Below are 24,256 nucleotides of genomic sequence, written 5' to 3'. Positions count from 1 at the left end.
CTCAGAACTATCTAGTAACATAGTTTCAAAAAATATACACCAAAGATTGACAGAATTATAAGGAAAAGTTGACAGATCCATAATCATGGAGGGAGGTTTTAATATAACTAATAAGTCCACCCCATCATGACTGATCATTCAAATGCCAAAAAAAAAAAAAAAAAAACCCGCCAAAGGATACAGAAACTTAAACTACATAAAGTGTGATATTTTGAAATCTATAGGGCACTGCCCAGATGGTTTTATACCATGTTCTACCAAACACTCAAGGAACACATAATCCCCATCTTATATAAACTCCTTCTGAGAATAGAGTGTGCAGGAATGCAGTAAATTCTTTTTATATGTCTAGCAAGTGTGATACCAAAAAGAGACAAGGACAGTATAAGAAAGGAAAACTGCAGCCAGTCTTATTTAAGAACATAAATGCAAAAACTCTTAATAAAGTATTAGCCAAACTCATTAATAATGTATAAAATACATCATGTTTATTTCAATACTGCAAGATTGATTAAATGTTACAATCACATTAACACTTTAAAGGAAAAGAATCATGATGATGTCATCAAATGAGAAAAAGCACATGGTAAAATTCAACACTCAATGATCAAAGCAGAAAGCAGACAGGAACTTACTTGAACTGACAAATATAAACATCAGATCTATAGAAACAGATAGATATGTAATTTTAAATCCCTGGAAACATACTCTTTAAAAACAGGAATAACACAAGGATACCTGTAAACACTCATTCTATTTGTCAAAGTATATATTGGAGGTCCCAGCCAGTAAAGTAGGACATGAGGACACAAGGAGAAGAAGCACAAACAATAGGATGGAAAGAAAGAAACAAAGCTATTATCAGTCATCATGAATTGATCACCTATATACAGAAAACCTAACAGACTCAAAAGACATTATTAATAAAAGAATTGAGCAAGTTTTGTTGGATTTTAAATCAACATACAAGAATCTATTGCTTTTTTATTAGCAGATAAGTTAAAATTTTTTCATTTACAGTAACAACATCAATTTAACATAAAATACATAAGGCATAGCTAATTACAAAACTTTATTGAAAAACATAAAAAAGATCTACACAGAGAAAGATAAATCACGTTCTTGAATGAACGGGAAGACTCAGTTTTACAAAGATGTCAGTTATCCCAAATTAGTCTGTATATTCAATATGGGAAAAAAAAAAAAAACTCAGCCTGGTTTTTCAAGCAAGTTGGTAAACTGATACCAAAATTTGTATAGAGCAGCCAAGAGTAATTTGAAGAAGTAGAAGGTGAGGAAATTTGCCCCATGAGATATAACGATTTTTTGTAAAGTTGTTGTAATTAAGAAAATGTGGAACTGATGAATGGATAGATAGATGTCCAGAAATAGAAACTAGAATTAGGAAAACCTGGTATATGAAAGAGGTGTTGCAAATCAGAAGAGTAACAATTGACTCCTCAATAAATGGTGCTGGAACAACTATTTATACTCAAAGAAAAAAATATAATTATATTCCTTCCCTATATGGACAAAAGTAAATTCCAGATGGGTTAAAGATGAATACCAAGAAATAAACCATATTGATTTTAGGAGAAAATATAGGAGAATGTTTTTATGAACCTAGAACATGGAAAGATTTTTCAATAACAAAAAAAAATAAGCTATAAGGTAAAAAATTAAAAAAAATAAACTATTTTAAGATGATAATTTAAAATTGATAAGCCAACAAAAAGAATGGTCTCCAGAAAAAATAAAAAATTTCTACACATTAATAAGAAGAAAGTAAGCATCTCAATAGAAAATGGGCAAAGGATATAAGTGGCCAAATTACAAAAGAGGAAATGACCTGTAAATATATGTAAAAAGAATGCTCAGCCTCACGAGAAATTAAGGAAATAAAAATTAAAACAAACAAAAAAAATGAGATACTATCTTACACCCCATCAGATTAGCAAAACACCAGTGTCTCTCAAGACTAAATGTTAGCAAGAATGTGGAGCAACAGAAACACTCATGCTGCTGGTGAGAGTGTAAATTGTTATAATCTTGGTGGTAGGCAGCATAATGGTCCCCCAGAACCTGTGAACATGTTATGTCATATTGCATTTCAGATAGGATAAGATTGCTATACAAGATAGGGAGATAATCCTACATTACTCGGGTGGGCCCAGTGTAATCATAGCATCTCTAAAAGTGGAAAAGAGAGGCAGAAGAGAGAATCAGAGGGAGAGATGTGGTAACAGAAAAAGGAGCAGAGAGATGTCATGTTGCTGGCTGTGAAGAGGAAGGAGAGGCCACAAACCAAGAAATACAAGTGGCCTCTAAAAGCTGGAAAAGGAAACAGATTCTCTCCTAGAGGCTCCAGGACGAAACCCAGCCCTGCCAACAACTTGATTTTAGCTTAGTGAGACTCACATCAGACTTCTGAACTACAGAAATATAAGATAATAAATATGTATAACTTCAGGCCACTAATAACAATTGCAATAATTTCTTATGGCAGCTATAAGAAAACTAAAACAACCACTGCACAAAGAAATTTTGGAACATCAAGAAATTCATCTCCCAGGGACATATCCACTACTTTGCCACTTAATTATGTGGCCAGGGACCATCAGCATCACCTGAGAGCTTGTTAGAAATTCATATTCTCAAGTCCTGCCTCCAACCAGGTGAATCAGCATCTATGTTTTAACAAGATGTCCAGGTGATTTCTAAGCACATTAAACTCAGAAACACTGCCCTAGGGAATATCTGCCACTTATGCATAAAGAGATAGGTATAGCACCAACTGTAGCACTATTGGTAAAAGCAAATAACAATAATATCAATAATATGATGTCTTTCAACCATAGAGTATATGAATAAATTGTTGCATATTTATACAATGGAATACCATATAGCTATGAGAATAAATGAAGGAGAGCTTCTTAGAGATAAAGCTTCAACATAACATTAAACGAGAAAAAAACATATTACAAAGGATATGTACAGTATGATGCTATTTATATAAAATTCTAAAGCAGGCAAAAAAACACTATAAGATGTTTATTGATACACATGTAATTAAAGTGTAAAAACACTCATGAGGACAATAAATACTACCTTTAGGATGATGGTTGCCTATGAGGGGAAAAGGAAACGAATGGGAAGGGAAGTAATTATGGCACAAGGTTAAGTTCTGTCAAAGCTGGTTGGTGAGCACACCAGTGTCCCTTACATTATTGCCTACATTTGTCAGATGGCTTGAAATATTTCATAATTAAAAAGACTATATTAGTTATGAGTGGAATTTATAAGATTTCTAAACCCTGGTGCATTCATCAGTTTATAATTCAAAAAAAGTTCTTCCGCATTTATTTTTGTATTACTTGATTGAAATTGTAGTCAGCTGAAAATGACTAATCTGGTATTTTCCCTTTCAAGGCTCCCAGGGACTTTAGTGAGTGTTGTACCAAAAAGCCTTACACCAGTTTCCTGTCTTAGATTCCAACTATTGTCCCATTTAACATAACCTTTTTCAGCAGTTGATCGGTATGTCCACATGACTAAGTTCTATGATCTAGCATGTTCTGTACAAATTGAGTATTACATTAAAAATTCCTGATCCTTTAAAGATAAGCTCTTAGTAAAAATAAACAGAAAACAAACAATACAAATTGTTTAAAATTAAATTGTTGAAAATAAATACCGATGGACACAACTTTTTTTGAAAGAAAACCTGAAATATTTTCACCATCTTTTACTGTGTGGGCATGTGACTAAAACTTGTTTGACACTAATTGTATGAACCACATGTGGAAAAAGCAATTCTCATTATTTATTGTCACCCAAATATGTTCAATTTGATTCAAAATCATCCTTTCATTAAATTTAGATATTGATATTCTGAAAATCCTGGCCTTCGTTCTTTAAGAGTCATTTCTAAATGTCTTTTATATATACACATGTTGCCACTACTAATGAAAGTCCACATATGTGTAACTCCTCCTTATTTGATTCTTTCTGTGTATGTCTTCTATATACAGAGCCAGATTTAAAGTAAAAGTAAAGAGAGTCAAGGAAATTCTTGTTCAAGAAATCCCTAAAAACCAATTCCCCTGAGACATTTAAGTACTTGAGAGAATTTTGAGAAAAAAAATCCATACCATAAAGTGATAAGCAGATGTTGCCCATATGTTGTTTGCAGATAAGTTCCTATAGCTAATGTAATATTTTTTCTTGAGGTTTTGCCATTGTAAAATCCAGTTGTCTATACATGTCTTTGAGGCATATAACATATGACAAACAAGCTGAGCCTAAACTTCCCTAGAAATAGTGCAGAAACTGGGAATTTAAATTTGCATTGTTGGCTTTTTAAACTATCGATAAAAATAAGGCATAGTTTCTATAAGTCAGTTGTCTAAATCATACCTCCGTATGTCTCAGGAACGTGAATATATTCCTCTGCACTTTTTTTTTTTTGGTTCAGCTTCATTTAGGTTCATGCTTATGTCACTGCTTAATTTTCATTTAATCATCCAAATGTTGTCTCTCATGACGAATTCTTTATCGGAACTGTTTCATTTTAAGGGTGTGGTCTGGTTACTGTCAAAGTTCCTCTATCCCCATGGTGTGTTACTCAGGAAAATTTTTCATTAAATAATGATGCTGATCATATCATAAAATATTTTTTTATGAAATCAGTTTATATTATGCTTTAGTGATATTTTTAGCAGAAGACTTGGCCATCAGTCTGTGCTATTTAATGTGTAAGTGCTAAGGTTATTGCATTGACAATAATGTTATTTCTATTACTCATGGGCTGATAAAGTCATCGTTCCTCTTATTGTTCCTTCAACAGGTAATGTCATGTTGTTAAGGGTGCTACCTGCTGTGTATGAAAAGCAGCCTCAGCCAATTAACAGACACCTGACAGAACTCCTGGCCTTAATGTCTCAGCTGGGACAAGCAGAACAGTACCATTTACTACGGCTTTTGCATGTAGCAGCAAAGAGAAAACAACTGGAGGTAAAAAGTACATTATATATGTAAATTCTGCCTTAGGGGGAAGTAGGTGTCATGAAGTCCCACAAAGGAAGTAACATCAGGGCCAGACCCAGAAGAACGCATAGTTTTGTGCAGGTGACACAAGGCTGGGAGTCCTGGACACTGGAAAACACGCTTCACAGGCGGCTTCAAGAGATGAGACCAGGAAGACAGGCCAATGCCTGAGCCTCACCCCCAGAGATTTTGGTTCAGTAGACCTGGGGTGGGGACCTCAATTCTATCTTTTTCATAAGTGTCGAAGTGGTGCTGCTGCTGTTCCTCCAGGGAACACACGTTGAGCACCAAGGCCAGAGCTTGGGCAGAGGCCTGGGGACCTCTGTGTTCCCAGTATGCATCTTTGTTTTTTCCCTTAAAAAAATATATTGTCATTATTTTTGCATGTGTGTCTTATTCAGTGCACTGTAAATTCCTTGATGTGCACAAGCCTCATGTCTACATATTCATATGTACTCCATAGCATAGTGCTGGGCACATAGCAGGAGTTCAATAAAAAGATTCAAAGAGGTCTTGTCAGACTCCTGGATACGGCCCTTCTGTGGCTGCCCAGAGACTCAGGACAGGGCTTATAAGGCCATTTAAAACTAGGCCTCTGATCACTACCTGGCCTCATAGGGCCCCTCTAGCCCCAACACCTTGAACAACTGCAGTCCCCGGGACTCGCTGATGGGCACTCTCTCCCAGGCACACATGCTATATTGTCCACCTGGAATGTTCATCCCTCACCACTGCCACCCTCTCTTGGCTGGCTATTCCAGTCCTTTAGGCAACAGCCTAGATGGCACTCTCTTGCCAGAAATCCTCTCTGCCACCTTCTTTCTCCCAGTCCCTGACATGGCAAATTTCATATTGTGACGAATTTGTGCTAGTCTCTCCTTCTGGACCACTTTGAGGGGATACAAATGCTTAAGATGTGAGAACTGTTTTGTCCACCACCGTGTCCCCACTGCCCAGCACAGTACGTGGCACACAAGTCCCTTCATGAGTATTTCTTTACACAGATGAGTTAGTACTATTTGCAAAGATCTTGGTCATTCACAAAGGACTTTTTTTTTTTTTGTTACCTCTAATAGCTCTTTAATCCTACCAATAACTCTATGATGTGTTATTTCTTCTTCATTTTACATCAGCCAAAATGGATGCCCTCTGAGGTTGACCACTGTCACACAGGTAGTGAATGGTAAGACAGCTCCAGGACTTTGAAACCAGGCCCTTTGACTCCCAGCTGCCTCCTCTCTTGGCCTGGAGAAGTCACTGAGCAGCTTCCACTTGAGAAGGGTACAGGGGGGTAGTTCTCCCAGTGCTGGCTCCCGTGGGTGGGGGTGGGCAAAAGGCACTAATGGTGGCTGAGCTCATACCATGTGCCAGGCACTGTGTAGGCATTGTATACAGACATTATCTCATTTAATCCTCACAACAGCTTTTTGTTTTATAAATGGAGAAGCCTGAGTTTGGAGAGGTTGGGAACAGTGCTGGTACCAAGTGACTCAGTGAGGTGGTTTGTCACACCTGCCTTGTCTTTATCTCCCCTCCAATCTTCATATGGGCAATGTCCATGTCTCCCCCTGGCCATTACAGCCAGACTACCCTCCCTAAAACTGTCCGTAGAGATATTCGGAGCCTGTAGAGTGAGCCTTCCTGCTTTCTTGATTGCTTGCTGCTCCCTCCCTCCCTCTCTCCCTCCCTTCCTTCCTTCCTTCCTTCCTCTCTTCCTGCCTCCTTCCCTCACTCACTCACTCTTCCTCTCTTCCTCCCTTCTTTTCCTTTCTTCTTCCTTTCCTTTCCTATCCTTTTCTTTCCTTTCCTTTCCTTTCCTTTCCTTTCGTTTTGTTCTTTATGGAGTGACAGATAAAACACATGCTGTGTGGCTTGGGATGTATGGCTGGAGTTTAAATTAAAAAATAAAATTGGCATGACTAGAAGCACATGTCACAGAGACCCTGGTGTTCCAGGAATAGGACCTGAAGAATAAGGGCTGGGAAATGGAATTTTTTAGAATGGGGAAGGAAATGTGTAAGCATTTTCCATTCTAAAAAACTCAAGTTAAGTATGTTGCCCTCACCCAGAGCAGCTGGCTGACACTTCTGCTGTATGTGCCAGGGACCTCTCATGGCTTCTTCTGAGGACATCAAATCACTCCCGAATGCACAGGCAGCATTTATAGAACTGGCCATTCATATATGCCATTTACCAGAAACTAGCCCTGTGCTTTCCTCCAAAAGTACTAGATATGAATATAAAGTCTGAATCTATATGTAGGATAATTTTAGTTAGCTCGAAACTTTCTTCTTTTATATCCCTGTTAGTCATGTTGTATACGACACATGACAGTGTATATGTTTAGACATTATGTACAACTCTTCAACTACTTTGGGATGGGGGAAATATTTTATTCAAATGACACCCTGTAAAGTCATTTAAAAATTTCCTTTCTTCCAGCCTGAGCAAGAGCAAGACCCCATCTCTACTAAAAAATAGAAAGAAATTATATGGACAGCTAAAAATATATATAGAAAAAATTAGCCGGGCATGGTGGCACATGCCTGTAGTCCCAGCTACTCGGGAGGCTGAGGCAGAAGGATCCCTTGAGCCCAGGAGTTTGAGGTTGCTGTGAGCTAGGCTGATGCCACGGCACTCATTCTAGCCCAGGCAACAGAGTGAGACTCTGTCTCAAAAAAAAAAAAAAAAAAAATTTCCTTTCTTTGATTTGTTCCTCAAATACTCATTAATTCACCTCTGGCCAGGCTCTCTACTAGGCATTGGGTATACGATGGTCTACAAAATAGACATGATGCTTGACCTTGTAGAGCTCTCAATCCTGCCCAAAGACAGACATCTAGACCAGCACTAAGAAGGAAGCATGAGAAGGACCTGCTCAGAACCACTTAGGGCACAGCAGGAGCTTCAGCAGAGGCACTAGACTGAGAGGAAAGAGGAGAGGAGTTGAGAATGGCTTTTAAAGGACACAACAATTCATCTGAGGCCTCAAGAATAATTAGGAGTTACTCCAGCAAAATAGGGGAAACAAGAATTCCAGGCAGAGTGAATCACGTGGGTAATATCCCAGGTGCAAGAGAAAACTTAGCAGGGCAAGAAAATGTTTTAAGAATTCAGCATTGTTGAAGTGTGACATATGGTGGGGTCTGGATGGGGGAGGGTGGAACGGGAGAGGGGGTTGAGTATGGGAAGAGGGGCAGGAGTCAGGTCAGGGAAGGTAAGACAAGTTTCTGTCTTGACAGCAAGGGCAAGTGACTGAAGGGTTTTCAGAAGAGAAGGGACACCATTTTGACCATAGGGGGAGAAGGGATTGGGCAGGCAAACCTGAAGGCGGGTAGACCGGTTAGGAGCCTGTGGAATAACCTATATGCAGGATGCCTGGGTCAGTAATATCAGCTTCATGTCCCCCTAAGAGAGGCCTTCTCTAACCACTCCCCCACCTCCACCAGCCTAAATTAGGGCCCTGAGACCATCTCTGACAGATCCCTATATTAAAATTTAGAATTGTGCGTTTCTGATGTAACTATTTGTTTTACTGAATGTCTCCCTTACTAGACAGTGGATTATTCCATGATGGCAGGAATCCTATCAGACTTAGCATCTACAGTAGCACCTTGCAAATAGGAAGGACTTCATCGATATTTGTGGATGAGGGAATGGACAGATGAATAGAAATGGAGGGGAATGGACAGAACTGTGGGACACTTGGGTTGTCGAATCAACAGGACTTGGTGATTGTTCATGTATGGCTGCTGGTAAGGGACAAACAGTAGTAGAGATGACTCCCAGATTTCTGGCTTGAGTAGCCAGGTGGATAATGGTATTGTTTATGGAGAAAGGAGACACTTGGGGCCAGAGGGAGTGGTGGGAGAAGCAGGTTTTTGGCAGGGTGTAGATTATGAGTTCAGCCTTGGGCAGATTGAGCTGGGCATCAGATTTGGCTTTAATACTGGAAGGTACATTTAAAGTATTCCTTGCCAAAAAAGTAACAAATAAAAAAAGCAAATCCATAACAAACAAAAGAAATAAGTGTAGCAAAATATAGATGAGCAAATCTTTTTTACTTTTATAGTTCACTTTCCACAGTTTTCCCTTTATAGTTCTTTTATTTTAGCAGACAAAACAATTCATTAAATTGCTTGTCAGTATGTGACATATTTGTTTATTAACATAGTGACCCCATGGCCAGGCATTGGTGGCTCACACCTGTAATCCTAGCACTCTGGGAGGCTGAGGTAGGAGCATCGCTTGAGGTCAGGAGTTCAAGACCACCCTGAGCAAGAGTGAGACTCTGTCTCTACTAAAAATAGAAAAATTAGCCGGGTGCAGTGGCAAGTACCTGTAGTCCCAGCGACTCCGGAGGCTGAGGCAGGAAGATCACTTGAGCCCAGGAGTTTGAAGTTGCTGTTAGCTAGGCTGGTGCCACAGTACTCTAGCCTGGGTGGCAGAGCGAGACTCTGTCTCAAAAAAAAAAAACAACATAGTAATCTCATTCCACATGAGTTCCATTTTTTAATATGAATTATTTCATCTTTGTATTCATAAAAGCATAAGGAATCAAGAAAAAATATTAAATAGGGAAACATGGTATAAAGCATTTTGCTTTAATAATTTTGTCTTATTAACATTTTGTGACCAAAATAGAAAACTGAAGAAAATGTGGAAGATCTTTCCTGCTTTCTTATTTTTATTATTAAACATTTCTAAGCAGTATGTCTGCAACTTGAAGCTTTGAATAAAATCAACAAGAATCTCTTGCATACTTATATTTTCCTTTAAATTATAGTTTTCATGGTGGTTGGAGGAAATGTAGCATTCCTGATAAGGACATACACATCAAAACTTGATTTATGAGTAGAAGCATTAAAGTATTTTGTAAACTTCACTCTTTCACAGCAGGGCATAGAGTTTTGGGGGTTTTTTTGTTTTTTTTTAAATAAATTAAAATCCCTGAAGGTTTTATTGTAAATTTTAGATTCCACATTTGGGAGATTTGCTTGAGTTCCAAAAAGGGTACCAATCCCAGAATGTGTTGCATTCAGAAAATTGGAAAATTGAAGAAAAACATTTGGTCACAAAATGTTTGCTTTCAAAATCGATTCTGATTTAATTAACTTTTCTCTTTGTTTCTTCTTTCTTCCCTTCTCCTCTCCTCTCTCTTTGTAGGTAGTTCAGAAGTGTATTCCTTTCCTCATTGGGCATTTGAAGGATTCAACCCATAATGACATCATCCTAAACATCCTCATAGAGATAGCAAGTTATGAACCGGTAGCTTTAAATAGTTTTCTTCCAATGCTGAAAGAGATTGGTGAGAGATTCCCCTACCTCATTGGACAAATGGCAAGGATCTATGGAGCTGTTGGGCATGTGGATGAAGTAAGTTTGGCTTTTTTCTTTCCATTTCCCTGAATTCCAATCATACTTAATCTACGAGCTCTGGGAATTCTGAGAGTTCCCATTTTCCTTCCAATCCTGTTGCATGGACAATATCCTCTGGGTCAAGGTAGCAGGGTTATATGAAAGGATTAGAAAGTGAGGATTTTATTGCTGGAATGTTACCTGAGGAAGGAGGAGAGTTAAAAGGAAGAGAGCACTATGATAGATTCAAGACCACTTTGTAACAACAGCAGCCAATAAAAGCTTTATCTCATTTCTTGTTGCAATTTCTCTTAACTCAGACCATCAGTAAGCACAGAATTAGGTTTCAGAGACTACTGATTAACGAGAGCCCAGGGCTATCCTGTCAACAAGTGCCTGGGCTCCATATGTTTTGAGCCCACTGGATGATGTTATTTGGGACGTTGAAATAAACCTTCATGGATGTTTAAAAGTACTAGCCTAAATATTTGCATAATGAAATCTTTCAGTAGAGACAGCAGGATGCCTTCTGAGTTCATGGGAATTAGGCAACTGAGAAAGTTTTTAGAAATTCAGGTTCTGAAGACGTGTGTCTGTCCAATGATTTTATATTAGGATTTTGGATTTTTATCTTTTTAAAATGAAAGCAAATATATAATTGATCAAGAGAAGATTTTCTCTTAATCCACTTATATATAACATAATTAGCTATTAGATAAATCGTATAAAATTGTCCATCTTTTAAAAGTGATTTCACAATTCATCAAGTTCAACTCCTTGATTCTGCACAGGATAAAATTAAAAACCAGAAAGCTTATGTGACTTACCCAGACTCAGACTGGGTTAGTTAGTGACCAAGTTGGAATGCGATCTTTGGTACCCTTGGTATTCACTTTCAAATTTTTTCTTAAAATGGATCTTTGGTGCTGTTTTATTTTATTTTTGCTGAGAGTTGTGGAGAGTTCCGTGAGTCCTGGGTTTCTTCCTGGAAGAGGATCTTTCTCCTCTGGCTTCCCAGAAGAAGGCAGGAGAACAGAACTCCCAAGCCTGCACATGTCAACATGAGGATGGATCTAGAAAGGGAATTTATTTCTTTGGTGCAGACATGCTGCTTAGTATAATCCCTTTCTGTTCACTGCTGTTAGGAATGTCTCACACCTGCTATGGTCTACCTCTGGTAGCACTTTCCTCTACCTGTCACTTTTGCTGCCAAGAGGACCTGCTGGTATGCCCAAGTGTTATTAGGCCAACTTCAGCTGGCAGCCGTTTAACTGAATCTGCTGACTTTGCAGATCTTTGCAAGGACCAAAAAATTCAGCCTCTGAGGTGTGAGGCCTGGGAATCTTTAAAAAGTGTACTCTTTCTGTACTTTAATGATAGTTCTTTTTGTCACAAATACATTTATGATTTATTAACATATAGTCATGCACATTGGAGTTGACTAAACTTCCCATGGAAAACATAATATGTAAAAAAAAAAAAAAAGTCCAAAACACTAGCCACATGCAATCTAACCACATGCAATTGTGTCACTGGAGGTTTGGCTAAGGCTAGTTAGAAAGAGTGGTCTGTTAGGCCACATTCGACATCCATGAGATTCTCAGTGGGCACAGGGAGAAGGAGAGGTGGATCCAAATAGCCTGAGAAATAAATTTTTTCAGAATTCAAATTTATTTGCTTTTTTCCCCAAAACAAACAAATTGTTCTGATGGTCTGATTCACCCACTCTTCACCCCCAGCAGAGAACAATTGTAGATCAAATAGCTGCCAAATATATCTGGGTATCAGGATTACATGGGGAGCTTTTAAATAATGTCTTGGACCCCATAGAATACCTACTAAATCAAAATCTCCAGGAGAGGGAATCAGGAATCTGGATTTATGGGAACCAGAGTAATTCTGATGCAGCTATTTATGGATCAGCATTTGGAAACTTCCGACAGAAAATATTTAAAGTGTTTTCTCTCTTAGATTTAGAATCAGGCCTTGCCCACCACCCATCCTGTCCTCTTCCATCAAGCCATTGCTAATCAACTGACAATTTTCTAGACTACTGGTATAGCAATTTAGAGTTGGTTTGGCTGAGAGTAACAGACAAATCCAAAACAAGAGTGACTTAAACAAAGATGGACATCTATTTTTCTCACAGATAAAGAACTGTAGAAGACAGTCAATCTAAAGTGCCATATTTCAGAGACCCAGGTTCCATCTACCTTGTTGCTCTTCCATCCCTGAGCACACCAGACAGCACAAGGCTTCCATTTCATGGTCCAAGATGGTACCAGCTCCACCTATCTTGTCAGAATTTCAACCATCAAGAAGGGAAAAGCAGAGAAAAACTCTTCCAGACAGTCAAACACAACCTTTATTTACCTCCCATTGGCTAAATAAAACAAAGCTTAGCACGACCATGTCTAACCACTAAGGAGGCTGGAACATGTAGCCTGGATTCAGGTTGCCACATGCTCAGCTAATCAAGAAAGAAGGGTAGGAAAAATGATGGAGGAAAAACTGTCTCTGTTGCAGCTGGCCAGTGCATTTCATTCTCTGGATCTGTTCTCTCTTCTCAAAAATAATGGCTTTATACTGGATTAGCTCCCTTCTGGCTCTGATATTCTTTGATTCCATTATTTCATTTCACTTAAGATTGGTCTAATGAAATTACCTATAAATGTCAGGCAGTCTATTTTGCTCAGATATAATGCCCCTTCTTATTCATTTCTAATGCCTAAAATATTACTATTAGAAAGTCCTTTTAGTTTTAAGAAGTGCTAAAGTCCAGATGTCCCAAGAATCATTGTAGTAGTCTAAGCAGCTAGTAACTGCTCAATTTGAGTGACTTTGTTCAACTTTCTAAATAAAATCTTGTGGAACAATATTCCTAAAGACCAAAACCAATAGGCAAAATATGTATATATGTATATTTCTACCCAACCTCTTTCAAAAATAAACATTAAAAGGTGGGCATGAGAAAGGAAGTCCAGGGTGGGGTCCTGGGAAAGGAAATTGCAATAAAGAGAGAGCAGCAAAAACTTCGCCCTGAAAAAGCCCCACCACTTTCTGTGTGGAGAGCTTGGTCTATAGAAAGGCAATGGGACTTTATGAGACATGGGCTTTTTGCAGTGTTTATGATAAGACAACCACAGGACCCTGGTGATATTTGGCCCAAGGATCCTCTCTCTCATCCTATTCTGGTCTCATCTAAAAATTGGCTTAAGTTGACATTTTTCTCTTTAACACCAGAGTAAAACCTTCAGTTGTTTTCAGAGGTTCAAAGTACCAGATAATTTCATTACTGGGATTTAAATGATTTTTGAAATACAGAAAAGTCAATCTAACTTTGAGATGCTCCGATTTGTGAAATGTACAATCTGTGTCTGATTGGACCCTACTGTTAGACCCCTCGCTTGTTTTCTGGCTTCCAGCAAACCCCACGGTTTTATCTTTAAGAAGAAAAGGGGAGTTTCCTGGGGGTATACAATCAGAGATAGCCACGGGGTTAGAATGAGCCCAGAATCACATAAGTTGTTAATTGGCTTATGCCTCACCTTCTGTGCTTGCATGAAGCCAGGTGTAAGAACTGCAGGGCTGTTTATTGGGAACCAAGCGGGTGTGCCTGTCTTTCAAATCAGGGCCCATCTGGGTGGGCAAACTGTTTCCAACAGCTTGATAGCCGTGTCACAATTTTTCTATCTCTATTACACCCGGAATTGCATGTGTAAAATGAAAAATAAAATCCTACCGATTCTTACTTTCTCTATCTCCCAAATTAACTCAGGGATCTTTTTTGCCCAAACTTAAATGAAGTCATGTTTAATAGCCATGTATGTTTGTGTCACTATGGGAGGCCATGATGACTCACAGATCGTTTCCAGGTACATGGTGGCCTCCAAAGCACATCTATTGAATGAAGAATGCAACTGGAAGGACCAAAGGGCAGAAAAAGTTGCTTCTGGAGCAATTGATGAATTGTTGCCCTTGAGGTGCACCTTTCTGTCCAGTAAAGGTCACACCCAGTTCTTCATAATGCCAGGATTTACCCCACTTCTGTGTTATGCTCAGGTGTGGCAAATTCATAAATAAGAAATAGTATTTTATCAGGTGTGTCCTAAATGTAGCAAAAATACATGGTTTCTTTTGTCTTTCTCAAATAAGAAGATTGCAGTGGAGACCTCTCAGACAACACAGCAGAAATGACTCCCTAGTAGCTCCTATGGGTTCCCCAAATATACATCCGGATAATTCATATAAAGCACTTTGCACAGTGCCTGGCATATAAGTGTTTGATGAAATTTCAACTAAGAATAACAATAAAATAGCATCAGCAATATAATAAAAACCTACATAGCTGGAGAGGGCCAATGAGAGAGGGAAAAAAGCAAGTGGGATCCCACTTCCTTGCACAAAGTCTTCTGAAGCCTGAACTTTCGCCTGCAGGTTACTATCTGAACTCCTTGGCTTGGCTACAGCTTCCCTCTCTAGCTTCAGCTCTTACCTGTCCGGTCTGCTCCTGCCCCCTACATTCTGTCTACTCAGGATTTTACATCTTTCCCTGAACACACCTTGCTCTGATGTATGTTATGATCTTCATAGCCTATTCTGTTTGGATAGTTTTTACCCTCTTCTACTTATCTCTCCTGACTCAGCTCAAATGTTACCTACTCTGTGAGTTCTTCCCAGCCCCCTTAACCAAAGTTAGTCACCACCTCCCACCCCCACTGCCATCTATACTCCCATATATGATCACCTTGGTGATACCTCAAATGTCATACCAACTGTGCCATGTTGTCATTTGCGAGTTCATGTCTATTTCTCCTCCATGAGTCTCTGAGCTTCCAAAGGAAAGAAATCACATCATATCCAGCTGAATTTACCTATGGGACAAGAATGAATGAGCACTCAAAAGTATTAGTAATTGAAGGTTGGATTCTCACTTGAACTTTCATTCAATCGTGTCTCTGCTACCTATTCTAGATGGCATAATTATAACTTAGAGAAGAGAAGGAAATATTAATGTGGTGAGGGCTGTATACTTCTGCACCTATACAATTTATCTCTGATCTCTAGTAGGTGAAAGATGAGAATGAGGTTGACAGGGGAGCATGGGCTCATTATCCATTATCCATGGATGAGGCCTGGCCATCCATGATTCTAGCAGATCCTGGCTCCTAGTAGGTGACATGAGTGAAAAGTGAAACCAAATGGATCATGAAAAGACGTTTTTAAATATGAGGCATCAGCAGGCAGCAAATTGGTTGAAGTACAGGTCCATGAAGGAACATTTACCACTGTAGACTGAGCAGTGATCACTACCTTGGATATGTCTGGGCAAGATTCCATCACTTGAATGAGCTGGCTTATGGTAGGGGCAGCCATCCAGTATAATACGCTGACTAAGAGTGTGGCCTGGGAGTCAGACTCAGCCACTTACCAGCTATGTGAACTTGAGCAAGTTGCGTAAACCTTTTGACTCAGTTTCTTCATCTATAAAATGGGAATAGTGATATTATTCACCTCATAGGTTTGTTGTGAGGATTTAATGAGATAAACCATGTAGAATAGTGTTTAACAAATAGTAAACATTCAATGAATATCAACATTTTAATACTTTACTCATTGTTTCTTAAGGCTTTCTCATTGCTTTTGTTTGTATACAAGCTGAAACTTGACCCTAACAGACTGAAATTAGGAAAGATAGCGACTAGATAAATGGCTTACCTTGTCCCTGCTTCTGCAAGGAAAGTGGCTGAATGGGTGGGTATATGTGGGACAAATCAAAATTAGGACAGACAGAATTGGAATGAGGCACCATAGAAAACTGCATGTATCATTAAAAGTGGAAAGAAGAACTGGCTATAGCTTTTTTCTTTTTTAGGAAATAATGGGTTTATGTTGATTTTTTTCTCAGGGTGGAATATATATCTGCTTTATATTTATATTACAGAACATCATTCCTGGGGGGAATAAAAATAACAAAAATAACAAAGACCCATTTCATGAAATTTTATAATTTAAAATAGGCCTTTTTTCTTTGGGGCCCTGGAAGTACATTGCTTTTCACAAAGGGCAGGTGGTCTCTACCTCCCCACCTATAAAAACAGCTCAAATAGATTTTCAGCAATTTTGTTTTTAAAAAGTCTCATTAACGAAATCTGAAGTGGTTTAAGTTAAACCCAAGCCAGGTTGACATTTCTTGTCCACGGAGGACTGAAATAGAATGTTTGTTTCAATTTTAGAGGATTTCATTATTTTTCATTATTTTCTTCCCTCATTAGACTCTCTCAGCCATGCAGTGGTCTCAGCCCACTTGTTCAGGTATTATAGTTATTATAGCCCTCTTTCCTAACATGGGTCAACATGGAAAATAGACTATGTTAAGAATGGCTTTGATATTTTTAAGAGACAGACTTGAATTCATGCGTCTATCCACCTACTTAAGTCTCAAATAAATGAACTGAAACAAATTTTAGTTTAATATCAAATTTACCTTACTTTAGGACCTGGCTCATTAGAAAGCAAATACTAGTGTGTAGCATACACTCCATCACCATGTTTTGTCCCCGCTCTGTGCAGACCTACAAAGCAGCAGACTTATGGAGGAAACAGAGATGTGGTGCTTAAAAATGCACTTACAAATGATCTCACAGCACATGGAAGGATGCTATGGCCACTTGTTTTCCTTAGCTGAAGACCAACAGGCTGCACCTGTGTAGAATCAAATGCTGTGCCCCTGAGTGCAGCCGCTGCCATTGTGGGTGTTAAATCCTGTGCCCTCTGCCTTGTTTTTCAAACTGGCTGGAACTTGCTGGCCAAGCACCAGGATGTATTTATTACATCCTCTCTGGGCTCAGAGTCATGGAGACTTTTTAAGTAAAGAAGTGACACACATCTTGCCCAGGTCACATTTCTGTGACATCCGGCAAGCCTACAAAAACACTTTCAGGAGGAAAAGGAAAAGAATGACAAAGGCAACTGAGAGAACCATATTACTGTCCTCATCCTGACTGTTGAATAACATCCTGCGAAATGGGAGCTGGATGGATGATTTGCACATTTAACTTGCAAATCAAGACTAAAGATCATAGGGGCCATTCTATAAGTGGAACGACCTGTGACTTAAAACCACAATTTCTCCAGGGATGATGAATTTAATTAAAACTTTGATAGGCTCAATGACTTTGGGATGTTGGTTCCAGGTGGATGCTACTTATTACTACAAAATTGTCATCAATTGGGGAAGACTTTTTTCCAAAATGAAAATAGCATTATTTTTTTATATTGTAAAAAGTTTACATGCTAGCTGTAAATATATAATACTAATAATAAACTTTTACAAAGTGTAAAGAAAACAAAAACAAATTTTGAGAACATACAACTCTATTTTCAAATAAGAATGCTGATATTGCATATCCTCCCACCACCAAATGACACAGGGTTGAGTTGCTGATTTTTCCTGAGTATAAGACCCAGTGCCAGTGATGGGGACACAGGGAGGAGAAAGACATGTTCCCTGCCCCAGAGGAGTTCACAGTGAACGGGGGCAGAGGAGATGTACAATTAGAATTTAATTTGGGGCTTGCTATTCCTGCCTTTTGAACTGGACCAAGAAGGAAAGAACTAGCCCTGTATGTGGGAGATTTGGGAGAATGTTATAAGTTTGGTTGTACGATGAGAGGGTTATGTCACGGGGCGAGGAGGAAGGTATCCGTGGAGAGGTCACATCACATTCAGTGGCCATCAGCTGGGAAAGGGCCTTCAGTCTTCTAGGAACCAGGAAGGGTTTCAAACACCGGGAGCATAAGATGAATAATGGAGGAGAGGGAGAGATAAGGGGCTGGACGGTGGACTGGGGCCAGATTGTGAAAACTCCTCATTGATTCGCACACAGTTCCTGCTTTCTACCTTCTCTCTCTCAGCTGATTCATTACCAGGCCCCAGGTGATATTGGAAGAGTAGCTTGCTTCCCTTCATAGTGCCGACAAGGAAATGTGATCCTATGTACTTTAGAGTTCCCAGGAAACTAAAGTGCTGGTAAAAGGGCAAACAGTCCCCACAAATAGTTGCAAATGTACAGTAGTAAATAATGGTTACAAAAGTTACATATTGCAACAATTTTCAACAATGTCTTGTAATTATCAACTGTAATTTGGCCTGACTGACTGAACCCACAACTGGCAGTCCCACAACGCTGCAGCAGCATGTACAGGGGTATCTGCCTGACCGTCTCCCCTCAGGATCAGATCCTACAAATGGGCAGCCCTGATCCCACCGACCTGATCTTCCTCTTTGCAGAGGGGGACCGTCTGACATTCTTACACTGGTGGCTGCAAGGGAAGTAGGCACGTGCCTGGCCCAAGCAAGACAGAAAATTGTACTTAGTGAGTGCCTTTTCTAGACATGAGCAGATTCACCGGAAAGGACAACTGGGCATTGGCAGCAGGTGGGTTGGAGAAGATGAAGTACTTGCTAATTCCAGCCCAAGACCTGTGATTCTCTTAAGACTATAGCAGCAGTCCTTGCCCTGCCCATGGCCTTCAGACCTAAATCACTTTGATAAGAGCCAGCTACTTCCAACTACCAGCATTGCATTTCTTTGCCTTACGATTTCCCCAACTTCACAAGCCATTCTGCTAACATACATGGCAGGACACATATGTGAGGAATTAATGCTCCCCCAAGCAGCCCCCAACCAGTGATGGGAGTTGGTGTAGAAATACCCCAACTCCCTTGTTCCTCAAATGAGGTAAACTTTCCCCTATATTTCCCAGGCTACTTTCTGAGCTGTTTCCCTTCTCTTTCTCCCTCTTCTACTTCCCTACTGGTTTCCTAAAGTTTCCAAATAAACAATTTGCACTTAAATCATCTCAGATTCTGTTTCTGGGGAGTCCAATCAAAGGCAAAGGCATTTCTATGACCTCCCTATACCATTGGGATCTGCCCTGCTCTGAACATTTGAGAGAGTGTATCTGCAACACAAAGGTTAGCATCTGATTGTCTTCTGGTTGCATTTGCTTTCCATTCATTTAGTGCAGGAATGCACACATTACCAACTCACTGTAAGCACTCTGAAGGAAGGAATTATACCTTACACCTCCTCATACCCTATGGCACTACCCATTCAAATAATGGGCTCATAGCAAGTAGTCCACAGATACTTGCCAACTGACTATTATGTAGAGATTGGGACTTGACTGAACATCAGCGTCTTTTTCTAGTAGATGGCATCTGATGACTTGGCAGGCTGTGTTTGAGGAGGGCCAGGAAAACTACAGATGCTGAGTTCTAGGCGATAGCTGTGGCTACTGATTTTCAGGATCTGTTGGTCTGTATCTTGTGTGTTGCCCAAACTGTGGTCCTCAGACCAGGAGCATTGGGGGGCTCTGAGGAACTTGAATCAGAATCTATAATTTAATGAGATCCCCAGGTGATGTGTGTGTGCTTATGAACATGTAAGAAGCACTGCTCCTGAAGATCTAGGCCCTAGAGGATTTATCTGCTATAGAACACCCCTGAGGGTCTGGACATGCCCACATATGGACATGTATGCATGATACATATATGTTTACAGACACACACGGCCATACTCCCATAGGTTTCTTTGTAATACCCATTTGTTTCAACATAAATGATGAATAACCTTTAAAAAATTATCATCTTTGGCGATGTCAGTATAAACAGGAGCCCAGAAAACATCAAGCATTATTTATAATACAGCTTATGAATATTTATCACACACTCGCTACGTGCAAGGCACTGTACAGAGTGCAAAGTTAAATAAGATTCAACCCTTCTGCTATTGAGAGGGGCTTTGTTTATTATTCATTTAGAAATTATCCTTCACTGGGCAAAAATTGTGATGCATTTACACTTCCTGTATAATATTCTTAGAGTTCCTCACTTCATCTCCACTCCTATAGAAAGAGGGAAGGTGTTCCTAATTAATGGTTTCATACAGAATATCATAGCAAATATGTACAAGATTTTCCTATTGCTTAAGTTTTTATTTTTTTAGTGGTACTTGATTTGTTATAGTTCAAGCAGGCTCTGGAAGCATTCCCAAAACTCCCCACAGCATTTGACACAGGGATGTTGTCACTATGATGTAAAGTTGTATTACAATGGCACTCTCAAAATACATATGAAAAGAGCACTTGAAAGTAAATGAATTTTGTTGCAAAGCTTGACTACACTTTTTTGGACTTATATTTACATTTCGACCTTCATTATTTATCCCAAAATTTAAGCCTGAATTTATTGCGTAGTCAGTAGGAGTTGGGGACTTGGTGCTGGTTTATATGGACGGCACTAAAGCCCTTTAGGAAAGATGCATCTCAGAGTTGGCTTGTCAGCAATGGACCATCGCACGGAAATGTTCACACATTATAGTTCATAGTATTAACCAGAATGATTGCTATTACCTACATGAATACACGTAGGTAAAATACAAGAAATTACACTGAGAAGGGTATCTTGACATCAGTTTATTTCTTGTTAAGTAATAAATAAATCTAAAGTACATAAATAAATAGTTGTTATTATTTAGGATTAATAAATTTGAGATGAATAGAAAACAAATGTTTCCAGAACTGTGGATGAGTAAATGGAAGTTGTCTGGGTAATATTTCTTAACCTTCAGTGCTTTATAGAGCCTGTAGAGGTTCAAATATCTAGCCATTCATTCAGAAAAGTGGAAAATAAAGTTAGCCCTAACTATTCCACATTATTGAAATCTTTACTTACTAAGTATGATTGATTTTAGAAATCCCTGGATTAGACTAAACTCCCACTCCTCTTCCTTCTACTGCTTTCTGCTTTAGAGGGCAAACTTCCTTCAGCTGTAGGCAGCATTCTCCTGGATGAGGGTCCCTATCCATTTACATCTTCCTTTCTCCATCCAAACCACTTCCCAGAGCCTACCTTCTCTGTAATAGCTACACATTCCTAAAGCACTGTTTGGCTATCAACTTCTCCTTCAGGAAGAGTAAGTACAAATTAAAGTGCAGGGGGGTAGGGTGGTGATGTGGGGAAACAGTACAAGTTACTAATGTTTTCTGAAAAATATATTCTTCCGTCCACCACCATAAGAAGTGAGAATGACCTCAAAGGCAAGATGCATGGATTTTAGCATCCCATTCAGTAGATACAACGGGGATTATAGTTACAATGAGGTGACTCATCTGTTCTTCTATTGAGAAATGGCAAGATTAAAGCATGGGTTCATTCTAGATCTTGACACAACCCTATCTGAAAATCTAAACTGTTTTATTCTTTTTCCACTGTTTAGATTAAGGTGAGATCACAAATGAGAGGAAAGCAATTTAGAGAGTGATTCTTTTCTCCAGGCAAGCATATTTCAAACTTTTTCTTTCAAGGGCACCCTAGCCAGGGGTACCTTCACAACTCTATCCTATTTGCCTTCATTCATTCATTCATACATTCATTCCCTGCTTACTTTCAGAAAGCAATTAAGGCAGTTCACAATAAGAACACAGTTGTCATGAGACCAAAAAAAATTAACTCAAGGCAGAATCCAGGAACTAAAAAAGGGGGTGTTGGAAGGATTGGTGGGTAAGTATCAGAGAAGTTGTATCACACTTTCCTAGCTAAGGAAATCACCAATCCCAGGCAAGATTTACACTTCTGCAAAATATATTTTTCCATTTCATTCTTCCCTATAAGTAATGAAATAATACCCAAATTCTTCTGTCTAACTTGTAATCGAGGAGGTACCTCTCAAGTACCATGAATAAATCATTCTGGCCATTTATTTTTAAAATAAGTAGGTACAAAGAAAGATAGGCACCTTACATCTAATTATGTAATGAGTAAATTAGGTCATGTAATGAGTAAATTATGGAAAGTTCAATTGTAGCTGATGTGTAGTTCATCTGAGTTAAATCTTACCATACACCATACCATTCCTTTTTCTAATGAGCAAAAAGCACATTTTTTTTCCTGGCAAAAGGTTCAAATACAATTTCTTTCTTTCTTTCTCTCTCTCTCTCTTTCTTTCTTTCTTTCTTTCTTTCTTTCTTTCTTTCTTTCTTTCTTTCTTTCTTTCTTTCTTTCTTTCTTTCCTTCCTTCCTTCCTTCCTTCCTTCCTCCCTCCCTCCCTCCCTCCCTTCCTTCCTTCCTTCCTTCCTTTCTTTCTTTCTTTTCTTTTCTTTCTTTCTTTTTCTTTCTTTTCTTTTGGACCCATAACAAACATCTTTCTTCAAAATAGTTTCTACGATTGGGTTAGAAGGCCTGTGGTTACTTTTTTCTTTCTCTCAGTGATAACACCACATTTGCTAAACAGATATTGTGTAATTAAAGATGGGCTGCTTCTTTGAGTTCTCTAGAAATTTTTCAATGCTAAAGTCCCCAGTGGTCTTTCAAAAACTTTGTTTAATTGAGGCAAAAGAAATAGTGGAACCATTGTTCAGGATAATCAATGAGAGGTCATTTACATGGGGAACCATGGCATAGTGGGAGAAGAAATTCTGGCTCAGTACAATTCATTCTGGGTCCCTTGAGCCCACACAAAAGATTTACCTTTAAGAGGCTAAGTTCCCAAGCCCCTAGTTTTTAAAGAGTAAGTCCAAACTATAGAACTCTAAATCTTTTATCAATCCACAAAATAACACTATGTTTGAAGCTCAAATTAGATAGACTTCTACAAGCTTTAAGATTTGTAAGTATTTGGGAATCAATGCAATGAAAAGATGCTGGAAAATAAACCCTCAGCACAAATGGAGAAGGATTTGGGTTTTAAAACATAAACATGGCCACATTGAATGCTATTTGGGGAAAAATATTTTAAATTAAAAAAATTTATTTGATAGCAGACCATGTGAAGTTTTTTGCTTTTTTAAAAAATCGATCAAACTAAAGACACAATTTATTTGGTTACATTATTGTCTCAAATAGCATAGGCTATTAAGCTGCTTCTCATATCCTCTGATTTCTATTTTAAATCCTAAATCAATTTCATTCAAACATCTTTTTGAGGAAGATATAGTAAGTTCTACACTTAAGTAAACCCAAGCCATAATAGCTTTATAAATACAAAAATTATCCTCATTTTTTTCCACAAGAATAAGTTTGCTTTGTGCCAAATGCATAGTGTTGAACTGAGTCCAATTTATCTATAATTTTTGCCATGTTACAAAATTTGAAGTTCATACAAAACAAAGGATACATCTGTTTTTATCCACTGTTTCTTAACTTTTATTACTGGCATTTATTTTTAAGAATTGTTTTGCCCAGACAGCATTGTTTTACTAAGCATGATTTATTACTCTCCCATGTGCCCACAGAAACTGTGATTTAGTTCCTGAAATCATGCAAACTGAATCAAAAATAATAAAGGACGGGAACTTATTCCCTTTACATGTGACTAAATGATCATTTAAAATATGTAAATATGTTTAAATTCTAATAGAGTTGTTCTTTATAATGGGTAGAAAAATGTATTCAATTACCCTAAGCTAATATACAGAAAAATTGAGACATTTATCCTTTGAAGACAAAAGAAAGAATTGAAGAATGTGGCTTTTCAGAATGTGATTCTAAAAATCAGCTCAAAGTTGGAGGATTATCTACCTAAAAATGATATTAACAAGGTTTTTATTTATTTATTCTCAGCTTTGTTTCAGAAAAGAAAGATTTCAGGCAGCCTGCCTTCTCAATGTTCTGTTAAAAACATTATTAAGTATTAGTTTTCGAAAATGATAAACTAACATTTGATGTGTACTGTCCTTGCAAGCATGTGTGTATATTTTTAAGGCTAAAATAGCATATCCTTGTCTGGGTAGCATAATTTTAAAGAATGAAATTTATTAATTATGCAATTATCTTGGAACTTATAGAT

The 24,256-nt window shown here is 38.5% G+C and overlaps 1 protein-coding gene across 5 annotated transcripts in view; it reads left to right on the top strand.

Annotated features, from left to right (window-relative positions):
- Positions 1-24,256, top strand: part of VEPH1 (ventricular zone expressed PH domain containing 1) — a 211,061-nt gene that overhangs the window by 60,594 nt on the left and 126,211 nt on the right. For all 5 annotated transcript variants that reach the window (XM_045539535.1, XM_045539534.1, XM_045539536.1 and 2 more), the window contains 2 exons: positions 4,847-5,013; positions 10,213-10,422. In XM_045539535.1, the coding sequence (XP_045395491.1) occupies positions 4,847-5,013; positions 10,213-10,422 (377 nt within the window). The remainder of the gene's footprint in view (positions 1-4,846; positions 5,014-10,212; positions 10,423-24,256) is intronic.

The sequence above is a fragment of the Lemur catta genome, chromosome 1 (assembly GCF_020740605.2).
Source record: "Lemur catta isolate mLemCat1 chromosome 1, mLemCat1.pri, whole genome shotgun sequence".
In the NCBI taxonomy this organism is placed as follows: domain Eukaryota; kingdom Metazoa; phylum Chordata; class Mammalia; order Primates; family Lemuridae; genus Lemur; species Lemur catta.
Note: the sequence above shows the minus strand (reverse complement) of the source record. Positions and strands in the feature narration are given on the sequence as shown.